A 22,437-nucleotide genomic window follows, 5' to 3' on the forward strand; every position below is an offset into this window, starting at 1 on the left:
GAGCATGCTCCTTCCCCTCTCATCGTACACGGCACGTTTCAGCCAGCTTTACTCAACTAGGGGTAGGGAAAAGGAACAGAGAGGACCCCCCCTCCCTCTCCTCTCCAGTCCCCATTTGCTGCCCGCAGAATCGACTTGCTTTCTTTAAAAAATTCCGGCCGCCAGGCGAGTATACACTTGCGCATGCGCCTTCCTCGCAAAATTCGTGGAAAGGAGAGGGAATAATGGAATAATAGTTGCTTGGCGGGCGGAGGAGTCGTGGCACACATACGACTCTTTGAACGTGTCGTTCAATTCTGGTGAACGAGTCGTTCACCGCTCACAAGAGAGAGTCGTTACTTTTGAACGACTCGTTCACGAACGACCCATCACTAGTTGCTTGCCTTCTGGAAGCCTAAAACGTATAGACATTTTATGGCAAATGAAAATTCAATGTCTATGTGCATGCTTACCATGCCAGCAAGTTTACGAACGGAGGGAGAAGTACAACAATGGCTTCAGTTCGTAGGCAGATGGGTAGAAAGACCTTCACAATGGGTCATATAAGTGACAGTGTATGCATCACAAATATTCTTTTTCCTGAGATGTACAGGCACTAACTCAAGGTTTGAAAATATATGTGGATCAGCAAGGGATATATGCTAAAATGCAGGAAACTTGTACAACTCTACATGCAGAAATCTACTAGATAAAAAACTAAAGCAAATTAAAGTTTTCATTTGACACCCTCGTAGTACTGTCAATCACATAGGGAATCATTTTTACCCTGCCAGCAGACATAAAATTCCCACAGTGTAATATATATTTCTGTAGTGATGTATACAATGATAATGACCATTTGAAAGAATATAATTGAAAGAGTATTTTAATATTCCAGCTTTTAACCTCCACAATGGCCACTCCGGTTGTGTTTTTCAGCCTTATGCTTATGTATATGCTCTCTACTGAGGTGGACCCAACTGTATTTGTTGAAATCCTGACAGCAGGCATAGACAAGTTAGGAACTTCTACGGTAGGAAAATTTGTAACACCAGAATTTTGTACTAAGGGTCCATATTTATGAAACTTGACTGATAATTTCTTCTTTTTTTCATAATTATAATATTTTATCATTATATATTTTCAAAAGCACAGTATAAGTGCACCATATGACTCCTATTTCATAAATTCAAGATCACTATAATACCATGTGCTGTAAAATATCGTTATTGACCTTGACCTTGATGTAAACAGAACAGAAATTAGAAAAAAAAATGTTCCCAACATTCTACAAACTAAGAATCCTGACATTCCCTAGCATATTCATTAGAGAAACCCCAAATTTCATCCACATAAATGAATCAGAATATACCAGAAACCACGAAGTACACCAATATTAAACAAGGAATACCAACTGTTTTCATCTGGAGATACACAAAACAAACTGCTCAACAACAGCATTTATCATAAATGTCTTATTGATTGATTAGGTTTATTTCACTTTTCTTCCACTTTTTGGTAAATCGTGAAGATGAGGATGAGTGATGATATGATGAAATTGATGAAGGAACACTCACAAAGAACACCTATGCTTCACCAGATCTACCTTACTGCTGTTGCAAAGCTATTTTTTAAAATGTAGCATTCTGATCACTGATTTATGTAAAAATGTAATCACTTAAGTATTTGAGCAATGATCACCTAGCATTTGGGAGCTGAACACTACAACTTTGCCGACTGAGTCATTAGTATTATTCTAACTCGGTGCTTCGCCCTTGGAGCGTGTCCCAGACTGGAATGCATGTAGTCTGTGCAGTTCCTTTTCAATTGATTGATTTGATTTATTTAGAGTTAGGCGGGGGATCAGCCACTTAAATCTCACCCTAAGATAAAGAAAATTTGAATTAAAGAAATTTGAATTTTTCTTTGCTTTTCTGCCACTTTGGCTAACCGTGAAGATGAGAATGAATGATGATGATATGATGATTTTGATGGAGTGACACTCACAAGAAACACCCATGCCAGGATTCGAACCCAGAACACTTGGATTCGGAGCATGCTATGCTAACCACTCTGACACGGAGGTCAGCTACTTTAGTTTCGATTGATACATAGGAGGCTTGTCAGGGAAGTAAAGATACAAGCACATTTGCACGTTAGGGGAAAAATGTGTACCAAAGTTGGCAACACTGGCAGTAACCTTGATCCTTACGACGAAGATTGGGAGTGAGTCATCAGTGCTGCGCTGACGCTGAGTCTTGTGCGAGGAACATGCGTTGGAAATGGCAGCGGCAATACCGAATCCCGCCAGGTGTGAAGTGCACGCCGTGATCAGGTTTTTGCAGGCACAAGGAAAGCATCCATCGGAGATCCATCAAGAGATAGTGCTGAAACCTACTGCCAGACTTTGAAACATCTTCGAAGTGCAATTCAAAACAAACAGAGGACCATGTTGTCACTTGGAATCAGCTTTATTCATGACAACGCCTGGTCACATTTAGAGAATGTCACCAAGGATCTGCTTGCACATTTTCAATGGGAAGTCCTTGAACATCCACCATACAACCCCGACCTTGCACCCAGTGACTACCATCTGTTCCTGTACCTAAAGAAACATCTTTGTGGAAAACACTTTGACAACGACGATGAGGTCAGGGAAGAAGTCACAGCTTGGTTCTAGATGCAGGCGGCGGATTTGTACGATTCTGGGATACAAAAACTTGTTCCACGTTTGAACAAATGTTTGGACAATGGTGGCACTTATGTGGAGAAATAGCCTATGCACCAGAGAATCCAGTGTAGCTTTAGTTATGTGCAATACATTTCTTGTATATCTTATTTTTCATTTGTATCTTTACTTTCCTGACAAGTCTCATACATGACTGACACAGAAGCGTATAGTGATAATTTTGATTATTACATATTATTTGCATGAAATAATGAAGCAAAATTGTAAATTCAACAATGATCTCGCAAGAAAATATCCAGCTTGTAAAGAATGGACGAAACGAATGAGGAAAAGTGTAAGGTGGCTGTCACTATTTCCTGCTGCTGAAAGAGTGCTAGAAATGTTCATCCTACATTAAAATAATATTTCTTGTCCCAATCTAAACTGCCTAAAATTGAAATTTGTTTTTTGGAAATAAGTTAAGTGATACTTACTTTTTACATTTGCATTCACTTATGGGGATATTTCATTCTAATATCCAAGAATTGGAAAAGGAGCATGATTCTGTGCTTCAAATTATAGATATTCTTAGTTATTATTGTCAAATGTTAAAGAATAGATTAGGAGACTGCTTTCTTTGCTTAAAGGTAAGAGGAAATTATTGAAAAATATCATCTGAGAAGTATCTGTGAGCAAAGTGTTAAGATTTTTTACATTGATTAAATTATGAGTAATGGCAAATGTGTTGCCATTTTTCGTGGTGTCCTCTTTTTTATGATTTTGTCCTCCTTTTTCACCATGCCCTGTCCTTTTTTTTGAATGTATGTGTTTGGTCACCATAGTAACTAGTCAATAACTGCTTTTTTCATCATGCAAGTAACTAGTTTTGACCCTTTAGTAATTTTCCATCCCTATACATAGCAGGCAACCATTTCATAAAGCTGACATGCTTTACTTTATATTTCAGCTGTGGGTAAAAGCAGTTGGGCAGGTAGTGAGTACCGTGCCAATAGGAACAGGTGCATTTTTTGTGTGTGCATCACAATCAAGACCGAAAATCATGGCTGATAAGGACGCAGTCATTATATACTGCGTCTGTCTGTGCACAAATATTTTATACATTCTAATTACCTTAGTTACATTTGCAAAAATGGCACAAGAATTGGATGTACCTGTGGAACAACTTAAGTTGCCAGGTAAGGATGCATACTATTGGAAAGCTTTTTCTTACCAGGAGGCAGGCCACAATTTGTCGTGTAAGAACCAGAGGGACATAACTCCAATTTATCAAAGTTACAGGAGAGAGGAAATGTATTCTTAAGAATATGTCTTACTCTTAAAAAGAGTCAGTAAATTAGAGATACGTGACTCTACCTTCTGGTCAAGGATTAGAAGTGGAGATATGTCGATCTGACTCCAAAGGGGCTTATTCAAACAAAACTGAAAATCACATTCTTGGGGTTATGTTCCTCTGGTTCTCATACAACATTGATGAAGTACTGAGGATAAGTAATCTATTGGTATCAGGCATTGCAGACATTAGAAGTGTGTAAGTTTATAAATAAAATTGTAGATCACTTTACTGTTCCAAAATGTATATAAATAGCTTTAAATTGAGTACAAAATTCTGCCACTTTGTTATTTTTTTTATATCTATAAAGAAAATATATGATAACGCCAATTTCCAATGTAAGAATATCAGCCAAAGTGACACATCAGAATCAGTAAAAATTCCAATATTTAAACTGATTTGGAAATATAAGGTATTCAAAAAATGTTTACACACTAGGGTGGGCCGAAAAAATGGAAGTTGGAATTTTGCAATGTAATAGGTGCCAAAATGTGCCTACGGGCACGTGTATTCTTCATGTAAAATCTTTTGTAAAATCGATTAACATATTTTGCCCTCTACCGCATCTTGTATAATTCGACATGTTGCAAAAATTCTCACACGCTGATTTAATACAACATAAATATTTATTTGTAACTACTAACATAAATTTGTTATCCACGGAATATCAAACTCGAAAGTGTTGTTTTAAAATTTATTTATTTATTATTTATGCACCCTTCACTGAGACAACAAAAGATGTTACAACAAGCTGAAGTGAAGAACAGCTTCCTCCACTAAAATTGCTTTCAGGCTAAACACGGCGGCAGGCAAAGACTTGTCCAAATCAGGTAGACAGACGATATGTAAAACAGGATATTCAGTCATAATTTGTTTCAAGGCCAGTGCGGGTGTAAAATAGTGTTTGAATAGGCAAATAAAAATGAGTGCTCAAAAGTTTGTTATTACAAGAAGTTCACTTAGTTGTCCTATTTTTGGGCCTCCTAGCCTCCTAGTGACCTTAATTATTTAATTTTGCCAACTGTAAAAGACGTTTTAGTGTTCTACTCTTTCATCAGACATGAGTTAAAAGATCAAAATAAGCCTTTGGATAAAGAACCGACTTTTCATGAAATATCAAATATAGTTGCACAAAAACTTGATGACATCTGGAAGAAAGCGACAATTCCCATTGTGTCACATTCTCGTGTCATACAGCTTTTAGGTAAGTACCATAAGGAGTACTTAAAAATTATAAGGTTTCCCAAAACAAAGCATAATGATAATTATGATTTAAAACTAATTGCATGTAAAAATAATTGTGAAGCTAATTTATTTGATATTGCTGCTTGCAAATGCCCTCTCTTTTCCAATTGTTCTTGTGAAAAGCTTCGAAAAGTTTCTGTAAAGGAACAAAGTTTCTTAACAAACCAGAGATTGACAAGAAAAAATGTAATAGGAGCAGTAGATAGTAGTGTATATTGAGCGTTTCAAAGTAGTACTTAGTAGGTATGCATTTGTAGCTTTTTTTTTTACCAATCGAATATCAGTTTTTGACATATTTTGACAATTTTTTGTCGATGTTTTAGCGTTTAGCGATGTTTTAGTAAAAAAATATTTTTTTTTTTCCCCACTCGTACTTGGTAGGTATGTATTTGTAGCTTTTTTTTTATCAATCGAATATCAGTTTTTGACATATTTTGACAATTTTTTGTCGATGTTTTAGCGTTTAGCGATGTTTTTGTAAAATTTCCTATTTTTCTTTTTTTTCCCACTCGTACTTGGTACGAATGCCACGATCTTACGTGATATAACTTAACCTATTTATTTTTTTTTCGTGCTAAACTACACGAGAGCCTCTACGTGTTTTGACCTACTTTAGAGTAGAACCATAAAGACAGAGCTGCAACCGAAAGTGAGGCTCGAAGTGAGGCTCGACTTAATAGTTTGCTCTTGTAAGACATAAGCCTTATTTTCTCGCAGTGTTGCCAATATTTTACTCGAAATAAAATCACCAAGGTTTTTTTCTTGGTCTAACCTATGTTATTGAACTGCGTCGTCACGTCCAAACCTGCATGACTTCCGAACACTATTGGTTTTATTCATATTTTTTCTTACGTATAGGTGTATATGATGAATCCCCAAACAGATTTTTCCTAAGTCTTACTGTTTCCAAGATAACCCCACTTCCGGTTGCCATTTTGGATTTCTGAACATAGGTTTTATTCATACTTTTTCTCACGTATAGGTGTACCTGATGAATCTGCAAACAGATTTTTCCTAAGTCTTACAGTTTCCAAGATAACCCCACTTCCGGTCGCCATTTTGGATTTCCGAGCATAGGTTTTATTCATATTTTACTTACATATAGGCGTACGTGACGAATCCGCAAACAGATTTTTTCTAAGTCTTACCGTTTCCAAGATAACCCCACTTCCGGTCGCCATTTTGGATTTCCGAGCATAGGTTTTATTCATATTTTACTTACATATAGGCGTACATGACGAATCCGCAAACAGATTTTTCCTAAGTCTCACCGTTTCCAAGATAACTAGTAGTGCAGATTAGAGAGTTCAGAAACCGAAAATGAGGCTCGGTGAGGCTCGCAGTGTTGCCAACTCCTCACTCGAAAACTCATTTTCTCTCCACGTTCCGCGCCTTATTTATTGCGCTGACGATGTTTCACAGCGTAGAAAACAGCACCAAAACATCAAAAACTCATTTTGATTATTTGGAGCTCACCAAAACCTCAAAAACTTATTTTTATTAATTGAGGTTCACCAAACCTCAAAAACTCTCATTTTCTCTCTACGTTCAGCGCCTTATTTATTGCGCTGACACAACGTGATGAGTAAATAATGCAGTCTCTTATTCTTGAAGGATGAATGCACCTTATCGTAATTTTCCAAGCCCCGGTCAAATGTTTGTATATCGTGATCTTTGTAAACCTCTCTCTCGGGAACGATGTGCCACACACACACACGCGCGTGCGTGCGCCTCTTATTATTTTCCGTATTGTGACGCAAACAAACAAATAATAATTGTTGTTTTTTTTAAGGATCTCTGGCCTCTATATAACCTCGCCAGGGGTGCGTGGTGCCCAACCAAAAAAAAGGTTCTAACGGCTGCGGTTAGATAACCACACCTCTGTAGACTTTCACTTTTTTTTTGTTTTTTTTTTCAAAGGTCCTATGGGACACCTCTGTTTGTCAAAAATTCGAGATATTAGCAATTTAACGCAGGACTTGGAAAAAATTTTCGGAAAATTTTTGGTTCCATGACGACCTATGTTTATTTTGGTATGGGAGGACAGAGGACACCGAGACTCGACCGATGCACTAAACCCGACCTCTCTACGACTATTTGTTCGAAAGTTACGAGTGATCAAAGTTTTTGGGAGGGGGTGGGCTAACTTCTTACCTCTTGACCCCAGGACCACCAAAACTTGGTACACGTATTCTACACCTCCAAAATCGACAGGGTGCATCTAACGATGCCGTATGGGGGTGTTTTTCGATATATTTTTTCGATAACTCTTACCATTTTCGAGATATTTGCAATTTAAGATTTTTTTAACGCTGGACTTAGAAAATTTTCGATATATTTTTTTTTGTTCCATAACGACCTATGTTTATTTTGGTATGGGAGGACAGAGGACACCGAGACTCGACCGACACACTAAACCCAACCTCTCTATGCGTACTCTACGTCACCAAAAAAGGTTAAAGGTTCCAAATAACAATAGTTAGAGTTTCGCCAAGGCGTATTTTGCATATTTTTTTTTCAAATATGAACACGTTAAAACTGAACTGTCTTGGATTTTTGAGTTTTGTATTCGCCCTGAGAAAATTCTATATAAAATAACATACCTGAAAATTATATTCACAGTAGATTGATTTTTTTGAGTTTTGTAATTACCTCAAGAAATTCTATATAAAATAACATACCTGAAAATTGTATTCACAGTATAGATTGAATTCTTGAGTTTTTGTATTCGCACACAAGAAATTCTATATAAATAACATACCTGAAATTCTATTCACAGTATAGATTGAATTTTTGAGTTTTGTAATCACTCCAAGAAATTCTATATAAAATAACATACCTGAAAATTGTATCGCTATATACTAGACTTTTTGATTTCTGTGATTTTGGAGAAAGCAATGGCATCCACCACCAGTTTCAATCGTAAAAATGATAAAACTGAATGTGTTACTTGTGGGAAGCTAATCTCAAGGAACAATTTATCGGTACACAGGGCAAGATGTAACGAAACAGGTTCGAGAATTAATCGTTCGTTACCTTCTAAGCCTTGTGCTCGATGCGGAAAGATGATCAGCATTACAAATTTAAGTAAACACCTCAAAATTTGCAAACCATCGACCGGACAAGCATCGAAAAGGAAAATCGATAATTCAGAAACGGAAGCTTCCACTTCCAAGCAAATTAAATTATCTAATGAACGCAAACCAATTAGATCTGCATTCAACGATCAACTCCAGGATTTTTCAATTAAGTCAGAACCAGGCCGTGACATCCTTAGTTTCTTGGATGAAACGAAAACATCTGTACTAAATATTTTGAAAAATAAACTTGAAAACAACTCTATAAAAGTATACGTTGTTCTGTTTTCTGAATACGAGAAAGTTGATGGCACAACGAGTATTTTTTATCATCGTACAAAAAACCAGACTCTTCATTTGGCGGACGTCGAAAATTTGGACAACTTCTATTATAAAGTTACCAATGAGCTGGTTAAGAAACATGACGATTTCGAGGCTAAAGGGTCGGGATGGTCTCTGTGTGGAAGTCCTCACACGTTAACCGTTTACGTGAACCGATTCTTGCTTCTTCGCGCTTCTAGCTACGTTCCTCTTCCACCGAATATTCAACACAAGAGAGCTGTGTTAAATATACAGAACAGCGATAACAAGTGTTTCCTTTGGTGTGTGTTGGCGGAACTTCATCCGATTTATTGGTCAAATAATCCAGAACAGGTTTCTAATTACAAACAATACGAGTGCGAGTTTGAAAGTGTAATGTCTGGCATCGAATACCCGGTGACATTGTCGGATATAACAAAGTTCGAAAATCGTGCAGGAAAACGCATCGCTATTAATGTATATTCCTTCACGTCAGATAAACATGTCGTGCATCCCGTCAGGATAAGCGATATCGACGATGACGATGCTCGTGTGATTAATCTTCTTCTAATTTCAAACGAGGATGTTCATCACTACACGCTAATTCGTTCTCTATCACGTTTGGTCAGAAGTCAAACTACCAAGTATAAACATTGCATCGAAGTTTGCCCGAGATGCCTAACCACGTTCGACGATCGAAAACAACTCGATTATCGAAATTACACCGGACGTCAAATTGCTATCGATAAACTTGTCGAACATAAAATTTATTGCGGTGACAACAGACCGGCTAGAATGTTGATGCCTGAAACGAACGAAGTCGAAGAATTCAAAATGCACAAGGCATTGTTGGAACATCCCGCAATCATCGTCGCAGATTTCGAGGCGTTCCTCAAACCACTCTCGTACTGCGAACCGGATCCTGAAATTTCCTCCACAACGCCGTACCAGCTTCATCAACCAAACAGTTTCGGCTATGTTGTTGTGCGACGTGATAAAATAAATGAAGCATATATATACCGCGGGCCAAATGCAATCGAACACTTCCTGGAAAAAATGGTGGAGGAGGTTGAGGTAATTGGTAGCGTACTGCTTACATCAAAACCGATGGCACCTTTAACTGAAAATGAACTTCAAAATTACAATTCCACTGAGGTGTGTCCGGTATGTGATCAAAGTTTCACTGATGAGAACAAAAAAATATTCCACCACGATCATTTCAGCGGAAACTACATAGGTGGAATTTGCAACACGTGCAATCTTAAAATCCAGAAACCTAAATTCATCCCCATATTTTTTCACAACGGAAGCGGATATGATTTTCACCACCTGGTGAGACATCTTGGCTACGATCCGAAACGTATAGGTGTATTGGCCGAGAATGAAGAACGCTACATTAGTCTCAGCAAGCAAGTGTCGATTCCGGGAACGAAAAATACAATCGAGATGCGCTTCCTGGATTCGTATAGATTTCTCTCTGCAAGTCTGGATGCTTTAGCGAACAAACTCACCGACGATCAATTTAAAATAACTAGAGCTAGTTTTCCCAACGTAGACATAGAACTCGTTAGACGTAAAGGGATTTATCCTTACGAATACGTTAGTGATGGTTCTAAATTTAACGACGACGCTCTCCCACTTCCAAGAGAATTTTACAGCAGACTCAGAGAGAAAGGAATCACGGACGAAGAATACCAACACGCGCAACTCATGTGGGAGAAATTAGAATGTAGGACACTCGGAGACTACCACGACGCATACTTAAAATTAGACGTGACGATACTTGCGGATGTTTTTCAAGCGTTCAGGAAAACGGCAACGAATATTTATAAATTAGATCCAGCGTATTTCTACAGCCTACCGGGATTAGCGTGGTCGGCAATGTTATTCCAGACAAAGGTCAAGCTGGAACTGATATCGGACGTTGACATGTTGCTATTTATCGAAAGAGGGATACGAGGTGGAATGGTGCAATGCGTACAGAGACATGCAAAAGCTAATAACGTACACATGAAAGAAGATTACGATTCAAATCGAGCATCGAATTACATCTTCTACGCCGACGTTAATAATCTCTACGGACATGCCATGGTTCAGAAACTTCCTTACGGGGGATTCGAATGGTTAGATCCCACTTCGATAGACATTATTTATTTCGACGATAGCGAGTGTGGTTTCTTCGCAGAGGTAGATCTCCAATTCTCCGACCACCTGCACGACACGTTTTCGGATTTGCCTCCGACTCCCGAAATCAAATGTCCACCCGACTCGGTTCAAGACAAGCTTTTGTTAACATTGGACCCTAAACAGAGATACGTCGTCCACTACAAGAATCTCCGGTTTTTGATTGGGAAGGGTGTTCAGATAGTAAATGTTAGAAGAATACTAAAGTTTAAACATTCCACGTGGTTAAGATCTTACATAGAAACTAACACACAACATAGAACAGCTGCCACTTCCGATTTAGACAAGGACTTTTTTAAATTAATGAACAATGCGGTGTACGGAAAGACCATGGAGAATGTTAGAAAGCACGTAGACGTGAAATTAATTTCCGATAAGAATAAATGTCGGAAGTGGATAGCCGATCCTAGATTCAAGTCGAGAAAAATTTACAACGAGAATTTGGCACTTTTCAATCTAGATATAAAATTGATGAAATTCAGAAAACCAATTTACGTTGGCGCAACGGTTCTCGACTTGTCGAAACTTTACATGTTCGAATTTCATTATGACGTGATGAAACCCTTCTACAATGATAAAATATCACTTTTGTACACGGACACCGACAGCTTCATTTACAGCATACAAACACCTAACCTATACGAAGACATAAAAAGTCCTTCCATGCTTGAGTATTTCGATACTTCTGCGTATCCTCAACCCAACAGATTTGGAATTCCATCTCGTAACAAAAAAGTCCTAGGTAAACTGAAAGATGAATGTAACGGTGATGTTATTGTCGAGTTCGCGGGTTTGCGTTCGAAGATGTATGCCATGAGAACAGAAAGTAGCGTCACGAAGAAAGCAAAAGGTGTGGGCAAGAATACGGTGGAGAACAAACTCACCTTCCACGATTACATCGATTGCCTTTACTCACAATCGACGATACTAAGTATAGAACAAAGAATCCAAAGTGTAGACCACGTGATTACAACAAACGAAGTTAGGAAAGTAGCATTAGATCCGCATGACGATAAAAGATGTATTTTGTCTTGTGGAATCCACACGTTGCCTTGGGGACACTATCGTTTAGAAATTAGTAAAAATTGTAGGCAATGCAATTGAAAAAAAATAAACTTAAATAACCATAACTAAAATAAAAAAACTTTAACTGTCTCAAATTATCACATACACAATAAATAACTAGCAAGGACAATGAATCTCTTTGGTTTCCGAAAGCAAACAATGAAGACTGTACACCGCACGACAGATCATGAATTTCTACCTTCCATGTTATCTAAACTCGACGGCCTGTTGATCAATCAATTTTCGGAACGCTGCTCTTCTTGCTGGAACAGTGACGATTTCGGATTCGCGACGATCGACATGACGAGGAAACCCAACGACGGAAAATACAGAAACAAAATCAACGACTTTCTAAACGTTGCAACGTTGTGAGAAACGTTTCTCACAACGTTGCAACGTTTAGAAAGTCGTTGATTTTGTTTCTGTATTTTCCGTCGTTGGGTTTCCTCGTCATGTCGATCGTCGCGAATCCGAAATCGTCACTGTTCCAGCAAGAAGAGCAGCGTTCCGAAAATTGATTGATCAACAGGCCGTCGAGTTTAGATAACATGGAAGGTAGAAATTCATGATCTGTCGTGCGGTGTACAGTCTTCATTGTTTGCTTTCGGAAACCAAAGAGATTCATTGTCCTTGCTAGTTATTTATTGTGTATGTGATAATTTGAGACAGTTAAAGTTTTTTTATTTTAGTTATGGTTATTTAAGTTTATTTTTTTTCAATTGCATTGCCTACAATTTTTACTAATTTCTAAACGATAGTGTCCCCAAGGCAACGTGTGGATTCCACAAGACAAAATACATCTTTTATCGTCATGCGGATCTAATGCTACTTTCCTAACTTCGTTTGTTGTAATCACGTGGTCTACACTTTGGATTCTTTGTTCTATACTTAGTATCGTCGATTGTGAGTAAAGGCAATCGATGTAATCGTGGAAGGTGAGTTTGTTCTCCACCGTATTCTTGCCCACACCTTTTGCTTTCTTCGTGACGCTACTTTCTGTTCTCATGGCATACATCTTCGAACGCAAACCCGCGAACTCGACAATAACATCACCGTTACATTCATCTTTCAGTTTACCTAGGACTTTTTTGTTACGAGATGGAATTCCAAATCTGTTGGGTTGAGGATACGCAGAAGTATCGAAATACTCAAGCATGGAAGGACTTTTTATGTCTTCGTATAGGTTAGGTGTTTGTATGCTGTAAATGAAGCTGTCGGTGTCCGTGTACAAAAGTGATATTTTATCATTGTAGAAGGGTTTCATCACGTCATAATGAAATTCGAACATGTAAAGTTTCGACAAGTCGAGAACCGTTGCGCCAACGTAAATTGGTTTTCTGAATTTCATCAATTTTATATCTAGATTGAAAAGTGCCAAATTCTCGTTGTAAATTTTTCTCGACTTGAATCTAGGATCGGCTATCCACTTCCGACATTTATTCTTATCGGAAATTAATTTCACGTCTACGTGCTTTCTAACATTCTCCATGGTCTTTCCGTACACCGCATTGTTCATTAATTTAAAAAAGTCCTTGTCTAAATCGGAAGTGGCAGCTGTTCTATGTTGTGTGTTAGTTTCTATGTAAGATCTTAACCACGTGGAATGTTTAAACTTTAGTATTCTTCTAACATTTACTATCTGAACACCCTTCCCAATCAAAAACCGGAGATTCTTGTAGTGGACGACGTATCTCTGTTTAGGGTCCAATGTTAACAAAAGCTTGTCTTGAACCGAGTCGGGTGGACATTTGATTTCGGGAGTCGGAGGCAAATCCGAAAACGTGTCGTGCAGGTGGTCGGAGAATTGGAGATCTACCTCTGCGAAGAAACCACACTCGCTATCGTCGAAATAAATAATGTCTATCGAAGTGGGATCTAACCATTCGAATCCCCCGTAAGGAAGTTTCTGAACCATGGCATGTCCGTAGAGATTATTAACGTCGGCGTAGAAGATGTAATTCGATGCTCGATTTGAATCGTAATCTTCTTTCATGTGTACGTTATTAGCTTTTGCATGTCTCTGTACGCATTGCACCATTCCACCTCGTATCCCTCTTTCGATAAATAGCAACATGTCAACGTCCGATATCAGTTCCAGCTTGACCTTTGTCTGGAATAACATTGCCGACCACGCTAATCCCGGTAGGCTGTAGAAATACGCTGGATCTAATTTATAAATATTCGTTGCCGTTTTCCTGAACGCTTGAAAAACATCCGCAAGTATCGTCACGTCTAATTTTAAGTATGCGTCGTGGTAGTCTCCGAGTGTCCTACATTCTAATTTCTCCCACATGAGTTGCGCGTGTTGGTATTCTTCGTCCGTGATTCCTTTCTCTCTGAGTCTGCTGTAAAATTCTCTTGGAAGTGGGAGAGCGTCGTCGTTAAATTTAGAACCATCACTAACGTATTCGTAAGGATAAATCCCTTTACGTCTAACGAGTTCTATGTCTACGTTGGGAAAACTAGCTCTAGTTATTTTAAATTGATCGTCGGTGAGTTTGTTCGCTAAAGCATCCAGACTTGCAGAGAGAAATCTATACGAATCCAGGAAGCGCATCTCGATTGTATTTTTCGTTCCCGGAATCGACACTTGCTTGCTGAGACTAATGTAGCGTTCTTCATTCTCGGCCAATACACCTATACGTTTCGGATCGTAGCCAAGATGTCTCACCAGGTGGTGAAAATCATATCCGCTTCCGTTGTGAAAAAATATGGGGATGAATTTAGGTTTCTGGATTTTAAGATTGCACGTGTTGCAAATTCCACCTATGTAGTTTCCGCTGAAATGATCGTGGTGGAATATTTTTTTGTTCTCATCAGTGAAACTTTGATCACATACCGGACACACCTCAGTGGAATTGTAATTTTGAAGTTCATTTTCAGTTAAAGGTGCCATCGGTTTTGATGTAAGCAGTACGCTACCAATTACCTCAACCTCCTCCACCATTTTTTCCAGGAAGTGTTCGATTGCATTTGGCCCGCGGTATATATATGCTTCATTTATTTTATCACGTCGCACAACAACATAGCCGAAACTGTTTGGTTGATGAAGCTGGTACGGCGTTGTGGAGGAAATTTCAGGATCCGGTTCGCAGTACGAGAGTGGTTTGAGGAACGCGTCGAAATCTGCGACGATGATTGCGGGATGTTCCAACAATGCCTTGTGCATTTTGAATTCTTCGACTTCGTTCGTTTCGGGCATCAACATTCTAGCCGGTCTGTTGTCACCGCAATAAATTTTATGTTCGACAAGTTTATCGATAGCAATTTGACGTCCGGTGTAATTTCGATAATCGAGTTGTTTTCGATCGTCGAACGTGGTTAGGCATCTCGGGCAAACTTCGATGCAATGTTTATACTTGGTAGTTTGACTTCTGACCAAACGTGATAGAGAACGAATTAGCGTGTAGTGATGAACATCCTCGTTTGAAATTAGAAGAAGATTAATCACACGAGCATCGTCATCGTCGATATCGCTTATCCTGACGGGATGCACGACATGTTTATCTGACGTGAAGGAATATACATTAATAGCGATGCGTTTTCCTGCACGATTTTCGAACTTTGTTATATCCGACAATGTCACCGGGTATTCGATGCCAGACATTACACTTTCAAACTCGCACTCGTATTGTTTGTAATTAGAAACCTGTTCTGGATTATTTGACCAATAAATCGGATGAAGTTCCGCCAACACACACCAAAGGAAACACTTGTTATCGCTGTTCTGTATATTTAACACAGCTCTCTTGTGTTGAATATTCGGTGGAAGAGGAACGTAGCTAGAAGCGCGAAGAGGCAAGAATCGGTTCACGTAAACGGTTAACGTGTGAGGACTTCCACACAGAGACCATCCCGACCCTTTAGCCTCGAAATCGTCATGTTTCTTAACCAGCTCATTGGTAACTTTATAATAGAAGTTGTCCAAATTTTCGACGTCCGCCAAATGAAGAGTCTGGTTTTTTGTACGATGATAAAAAATACTCGTTGTGCCATCAACTTTCTCGTATTCAGAAAACAGAACAACGTATACTTTTATAGAGTTGTTTTCAAGTTTATTTTTCAAAATATTTAGTACAGATGTTTTCGTTTCATCCAAGAAACTAAGGATGTCACGGCCTGGTTCTGACTTAATTGAAAAATCCTGGAGTTGATCGTTGAATGCAGATCTAATTGGTTTGCGTTCATTAGATAATTTAATTTGCTTGGAAGTGGAAGCTTCCGTTTCTGAATTATCGATTTTCCTTTTCGATGCTTGTCCGGTCGATGGTTTGCAAATTTTGAGGTGTTTACTTAAATTTGTAATGCTGATCATCTTTCCGCATCGAGCACAAGGCTTAGAAGGTAACGAACGATTAATTCTCGAACCTGTTTCGTTACATCTTGCCCTGTGTACCGATAAATTGTTCCTTGAGATTAGCTTCCCACAAGTAACACATTCAGTTTTATCATTTTTACGATTGAAACTGGTGGTGGATGCCATTGCTTTCTCCAAAATCACAGAAATCAAAAAGTCTAGTATATAGCGATACAATTTTCAGGTATGTTATTTTATATAGAATTTCTTGGAGTGATTACAAAACTCAAAAATTCAATCTATACTGTGAATAGAATTTCAGGTATGTTATTTATATAGAATTTCTTGTGTGCGAATACAAAAACTCAAGAATTCAATCTATACTGTGAATACAATTTTCAGGTATGTTATTTTATATAGAATTTCTTGAGGTAATTACAAAACTCAAAAAAATCAATCTACTGTGAATATAATTTTCAGGTATGTTATTTTATATAGAATTTTCTCAGGGCGAATACAAAACTCAAAAATCCAAGACAGTTCAGTTTTAACGTGTTCATATTTGAAAAAAAAATATGCAAAATACGCCTTGGCGAAACTCTAACTATTGTTATTTGGAACCTTTAACCTTTTTTGGTGACGTAGAGTACGCATAGAGAGGTTGGGTTTAGTGTGTCGGTCGAGTCTCGGTGTCCTCTGTCCTCCCATACCAAAATAAACATAGGTCGTTATGGAACAAAAAAAAATATATCGAAAATTTTCTAAGTCCAGCGTTAAAAAAATCTTAAATTGCAAATATCTCGAAAATGGTAAGAGTTATCGAAAAAATATATCGAAAAACACCCCCATACGGCATCGTTAGATGCACCCTGTCGATTTTGGAGGTGTAGAATACGTGTACCAAGTTTTGGTGGTCCTGGGGTCAAGAGGTAAGAAGTTAGCCCACCCCCTCCCAAAAACTTTGATCACTCGTAACTTTCGAACAAATAGTCGTAGAGAGGTCGGGTTTAGTGCATCGGTCGAGTCTCGGTGTCCTCTGTCCTCCCATACCAAAATAAACATAGGTCGTCATGGAACCAAAAATTTTCCGAAAATTTTTTCCAAGTCCTGCGTTAAATTGCTAATATCTCGAATTTTTGACAAACAGAGGTGTCCCATAGGACCTTTGAAAAAAAAAACAAAAAAAAAGTGAAAGTCTACAGAGGTGTGGTTATCTAACCGCAGCCGTTAGAACCTTTTTTTTGGTTGGGCACCACGCACCCCTGGCGAGGTTATATAGAGGCCAGAGATCCTTAAAAAAAACAACAATTATTATTTGTTTGTTTGCGTCACAATACGGAAAATAATAAGAGGCGCACGCACGCGCGTGTGTGTGTGTGGCACATCGTTCCCGAGAGAGAGGTTTACAAAGATCACGATATACAAACATTTGACCGGGGCTTGGAAAATTACGATAAGGTGCATTCATCCTTCAAGAATAAGAGACTGCATTATTTACTCATCACGTTGTGTCAGCGCAATAAATAAGGCGCTGAACGTAGAGAGAAAATGAGAGTTTTTGAGGTTTGGTGAACCTCAATTAATAAAAATAAGTTTTTGAGGTTTTGGTGAGCTCCAAATAATCAAAATGAGTTTTTGATGTTTTGGTGCTGTTTTCTACGCTGTGAAACATCGTCAGCGCAATAAATAAGGCGCGGAACGTGGAGAGAAAGTGAGTTTTCGAGTGAGGAGTTGGCAACACTGCGAGCCTCACCGAGCCTCATTTTCGGTTTCTGAACTCTCTAATCTGCACTACTAGTTATCTTGGAAACGGTGAGACTTAGGAAAAATCTGTTTGCGGATTCGTCATGTACGCCTATATGTAAGTAAAATATGAATAGAACCTATGCTCGGAAATCCAAAATGGCGACCGGAAGTGGGGTTATCTTGGAAACGGTAAGACTTAGAAAAAATCTGTTTGCGGATTCGTCACGTACGCCTATATGTAAGTAAAATATGAATAGAACCTATGCTCGGAAATCCAAAATGGCGACCGGAAGTGGGGTTATCTTGGAAACTGTAAGACTTAGGAAAAATCTGTTTGCAGATTCATCAGGTACACCTATAGGGGCTATCCACCGGAAGGAAGTGCCTTCGCACGGACGCCATACTTGTAGCACAACAACTTCCGGTTCGTAGGCTCACAACATGCCGCTAAAGGGAGCTGAGATTGTGTCATGTATGAAAGGAACGAATGAGTGTGTACAAGGAGGATGTAAACTACGATCACGGCTAAATAATCTTTCACGGATCTCTCTTCATCCATTTCCTCGAGATCTAGGCGCCAAATTATTGCATTCAAGCTGTCAGGCGTGAAAATAAATAAATTTTTGTGCAACCAGAGGAAATATTTTTCTTGTGTAGCCAGAAAATTAAGTGCGGGTACTATTATTAATTTTCGTCTTTTGCAATGGAAATATTTTCAACATTGATAGATAGAGTGCCTCCCCGATGGCTCAGTGGTAGCCTCGTCGCCTTGTATTGTAATCAAGTGGTTCCAGGTTCGATTCCCGGTGGAGGCATATATTGGTTTGGATCCCAATTTAAACTGTAGGTCCAGTCCCGATTAGCCTTACTGTGCACAAAGTGGACTTAAAACACCAACTCAATCAATAAAATCAACATTGATGGAGAGGAGGTCCTAGGTTTGAACACCATGGTGAGGCAATGGTGTGTCATTGTGTTTGTCCCATCATTAATTTTTCCAGTTTATTCTTCTTCTTCATCGTTATGTTTAACACAAATAGCAGAACATTGACTTAAAATAACAATGAGCGTTTTGTATTTCTGCGTTCAAACGAGAACGAAACCAGCAAGTGTGCATTATCGCATCCCTCTGACTCGTCCTGACTGAAGAAAGAAGAAAAGAAACTCCTTTTTCCGTTTTTTATATGTTCGTACATCTCGCACTTTTTCAATTAAAACATAAATGTATGCATTTAAGCGCTCTCGCTCTGTAGGAAAAATTACTTTCTATTTAATATGTAGGCTACAAATATCGCCAATGAAACGACGATCAGCAAATGGATCTCATCTTGGAATAATGCCGTATTACTTCCTAGTTGCTCATCCACTTGATATGCAAAGGCCTCTACTTTGCCCTGATATCTCTTATTCTCCTCGTCGTCAAGTGCTTTTATATGATCCATTTCATCCGGTATACAAAACGAGAAGAAAGGCCACAAGTACGCGCTTGAATTACCCGGCCGCCGTGAACCGGAAGTTGTTGTGCTACAGTTCGACAATCGATTGTGCCGTTCGATATGTTTTTGTTTACTCGTGGATAGCCCCTATACGTGAGAAAAAGTATGAATAGAACCTATGTTCAGAAATCCAAAATGGCAACCGGAAGTGGGGTTATCTTGGAAACAGTAAGACTTAGGAAAAATCTGTTTGGGGATTCATCATATACACCTATACGTAAGAAAAAATATGAATAAAACCAATAGTGTTCGGAAGTCATGCAGGTTTGGACGTGACGACGCAGTTCAATAACATAGGTTAGACCAAGAAAAAAACCTTGGTGATTTTATTTCGAGTAAAATATTGGCAACACTGCGAGAAAATAAGGCTTATGTCTTACAAGAGCAAACTATTAAGTCGAGCCTCACTTCGAGCCTCACTTTCGGTTGCAGCTCTGTCTTTATGGTTCTACTCTAAAGTAGGTCAAAGCACGTAGAGGCTCTCGTGTAGTTTAGCACGAAAAAAAAATGAATAGGTTAAGTTATATCACGTAAGATCGTGGCATTCGTACCAAGTACGAGTGGGAAAAAAGGGAAAAATAGGAAATTTTACAAAAACATCGCTAAACGCTAAAACATCGACAAAAAATTGTCAAAATATGTCAAAAACTGATATTCGATTGATAAAAAAAAAGGCTACAAATACATACCTACCAAGTACGAGTGGGGAAAAAAGGGAAAAAAAATTTTTTTACTAAAACATCGCTAAACGCTAAAACATCGACAAAAAATTGTCAAAATATGTCAAAAACTGATATTCGATTGGTAAAAAAAAAGGCTACAAATGCATACCTACTAAGTACTACTTTGAAACGCTCAATATACACTACTGTAGATGTTGCTGAGAGTAATAGAATGGAAAAACTGGAAGAACAAAAAATGAATGAAAAGGCAAGGCAAGAAAAACATTCTAAAGTTAGCTTTGATTCGGGCTTTCAAAGTTGTGTACAAAAAATTCCAACAGCTAACAGATCTTCCGATGCACCAGTAAATTTAAAGCAGGATCGTTCCCAGAAATCCTGCAACCCTCGACTTTGAAGGAAAATCAACAGTATAGTTGGAACAAACTAGAACTTCCCACAGTTGCAAGAATTTGTGACCAGTTTGCTGTTTCAGACCGATCTACGGCAGCCATTGCTTCGGCGGTTTTGCAAGATGTTGGTATTGTGACAGGAGAAGATATTTCAAATGTAATTGAGAAGAATAAAGTCCGCAGAGCTCGTCAAAAAAACCGGGAGTCCCTTAAAAAAATAACTTCCAAACAAAACCCTTTACCAGGAAAAAATTAGAAATAGCTACCATCGCAGAACAATTACCGAAGAACATATTTCTTTGATTGAAGAGCCGAATTCAGTTTACCTAGGGTACGTCACACCAGCTTCCCGCACTGGAAAGTCTATTGCAAAAAGCATATACGATTTTTTTATTGCAAATAAACTGCTTTTGGAACAACTTATGTAGTGCTGTAGGTTGCGATGGCACCGTGATCAACACTGGACACAAGAATGGAGCGATTCGCTATTTGGAACTGCAAATCAAATTACCTTTGCAGTGGTTTACCTGCCAACTGCATGCAAATTAGCTGCCTTTGCAACACTTGTTCCAGTATATTGATGGAAATACTACAGGACCTAGCGAATACTCTGGTCCAATTGGAAAATCACTTGAAAATTGTGAGCAACTATCGGTTGTGAACTTTAGTGGAAAGGAAATTCTTTAGAGGTGGATCCAGAAGATCTTAGTAGTGATCAACAATATTTATTTGAGGTGTATCAAGCAGTCTCATCTGGCTGTTGCCCACCAAATTTGGCAAATTGTCACTCTGAAAAGCTTTCTCACGTGAGGTGGGCCTTGCAACAATGGGGCTCAGCATGTATTCAGAACAATACAGTTGTCACGCCATTTTGTGAGAGAATTAGCCTTAAGACGAATTCTGAAGGCAAAACAAAAGAAAGCCATAGACGTAAGGCAATTTGTACAACTGATTAACTGGGCTGATGTCGAAGTCACATTTCAGCCAATTTTCTATGCATAACTGAAGAAAATCTCCAAACATTTATAGAGCATTCTGATGAACCAACATTAGAGTTTCCTTGCTTTCCCTGCCATACACAAGTGGTTGACAGGTGTGTTAAGCTTACTACAGAGGCTTCAATTGCAGTCATTGGCCCGGAAACCACAGATGGATTTGTTCGTGAAAGGGTTCAGTCAAGCAAAAATCTTCCTTCCTTTGAACACAAAATGAATTTAAAGTTGTCTGACATCTTATTCCATAACTTTGCAAGTGGATTATAATTAGTTTTATGGTCTCACTGCATTATAATATGATATTTCATATTTCATTTATTAATTATACTATCAGAAATGATAACTGTTTTTTATTTGCAAATCTTAAAAATGGTCATATTTTTTTTTAACTAGTGAACTTTGACGGCGAGTGGAGGGCAGAAGATATAAGATAAATTCAACAACTTTTTTGCAGAATTATTACTTGTCATTAGGCACATCTTTTGCCACCTATTATGTTGCTGATTTTGTAAAATAAAAATTTCTCATCTATAAGAATGGCCCACCCTAATACACACTTTGAATAATATAAAGATAATGTATGTTTATTCAAATATTTCTAACTTGTGTAACCTAAATTAAAGGAGGAAAATGTAGAATATTTAAAAGTTATCACAGATAATCAAACTGATGGTCATTCTGGTCCAAGCACTACTGATAAGGGACCAATCAAATTACAAATATCAAGTCATGATATTTAAGTGCATTTTCATTCAGTTCCTGCTTTCAGTTCATTCACTTTCCTGGTTTTGTGCAATAAATGTTATCTTGATGCGTTCCCATAAAATAATTCAAGTAGGGAGATCTGGTGAATGCAGGACTTATTCAATGTTATCTCTTCACCAAATTAATTTGATAAGCAGATTTTCATTCAAGCAGGCCCACAAATCATTGGAAGGTGCTCCAAGCCCTCATACCCAAAC

General features: G+C 38.3%; 1 protein-coding gene across 3 annotated transcripts in view; it reads left to right on the top strand.

The window, feature by feature from the left end:
- Positions 1-22,437, top strand: part of LOC145987139 (sodium- and chloride-dependent glycine transporter 2-like) — a 123,821-nt gene that overhangs the window by 56,015 nt on the left and 45,369 nt on the right. For 2 of the 3 annotated variants that reach the window (XM_083121635.1, XM_083121636.1), the window contains exons 7-8: positions 878-1,012; positions 3,615-3,843. In XM_083121635.1, the coding sequence (XP_082977761.1) occupies positions 878-1,012; positions 3,615-3,843 (364 nt within the window). The remainder of the gene's footprint in view (positions 1-877; positions 1,013-3,614; positions 3,844-22,437) is intronic. The other variant, XM_083121637.1, reaches the window with a different exon arrangement.

This window comes from Lepisma saccharinum, chromosome 4, assembly GCF_977018435.1.
Source record: "Lepisma saccharinum chromosome 4, izLepSacc3.1, whole genome shotgun sequence".
Taxonomy (NCBI): domain Eukaryota; kingdom Metazoa; phylum Arthropoda; class Insecta; order Zygentoma; family Lepismatidae; genus Lepisma; species Lepisma saccharinum.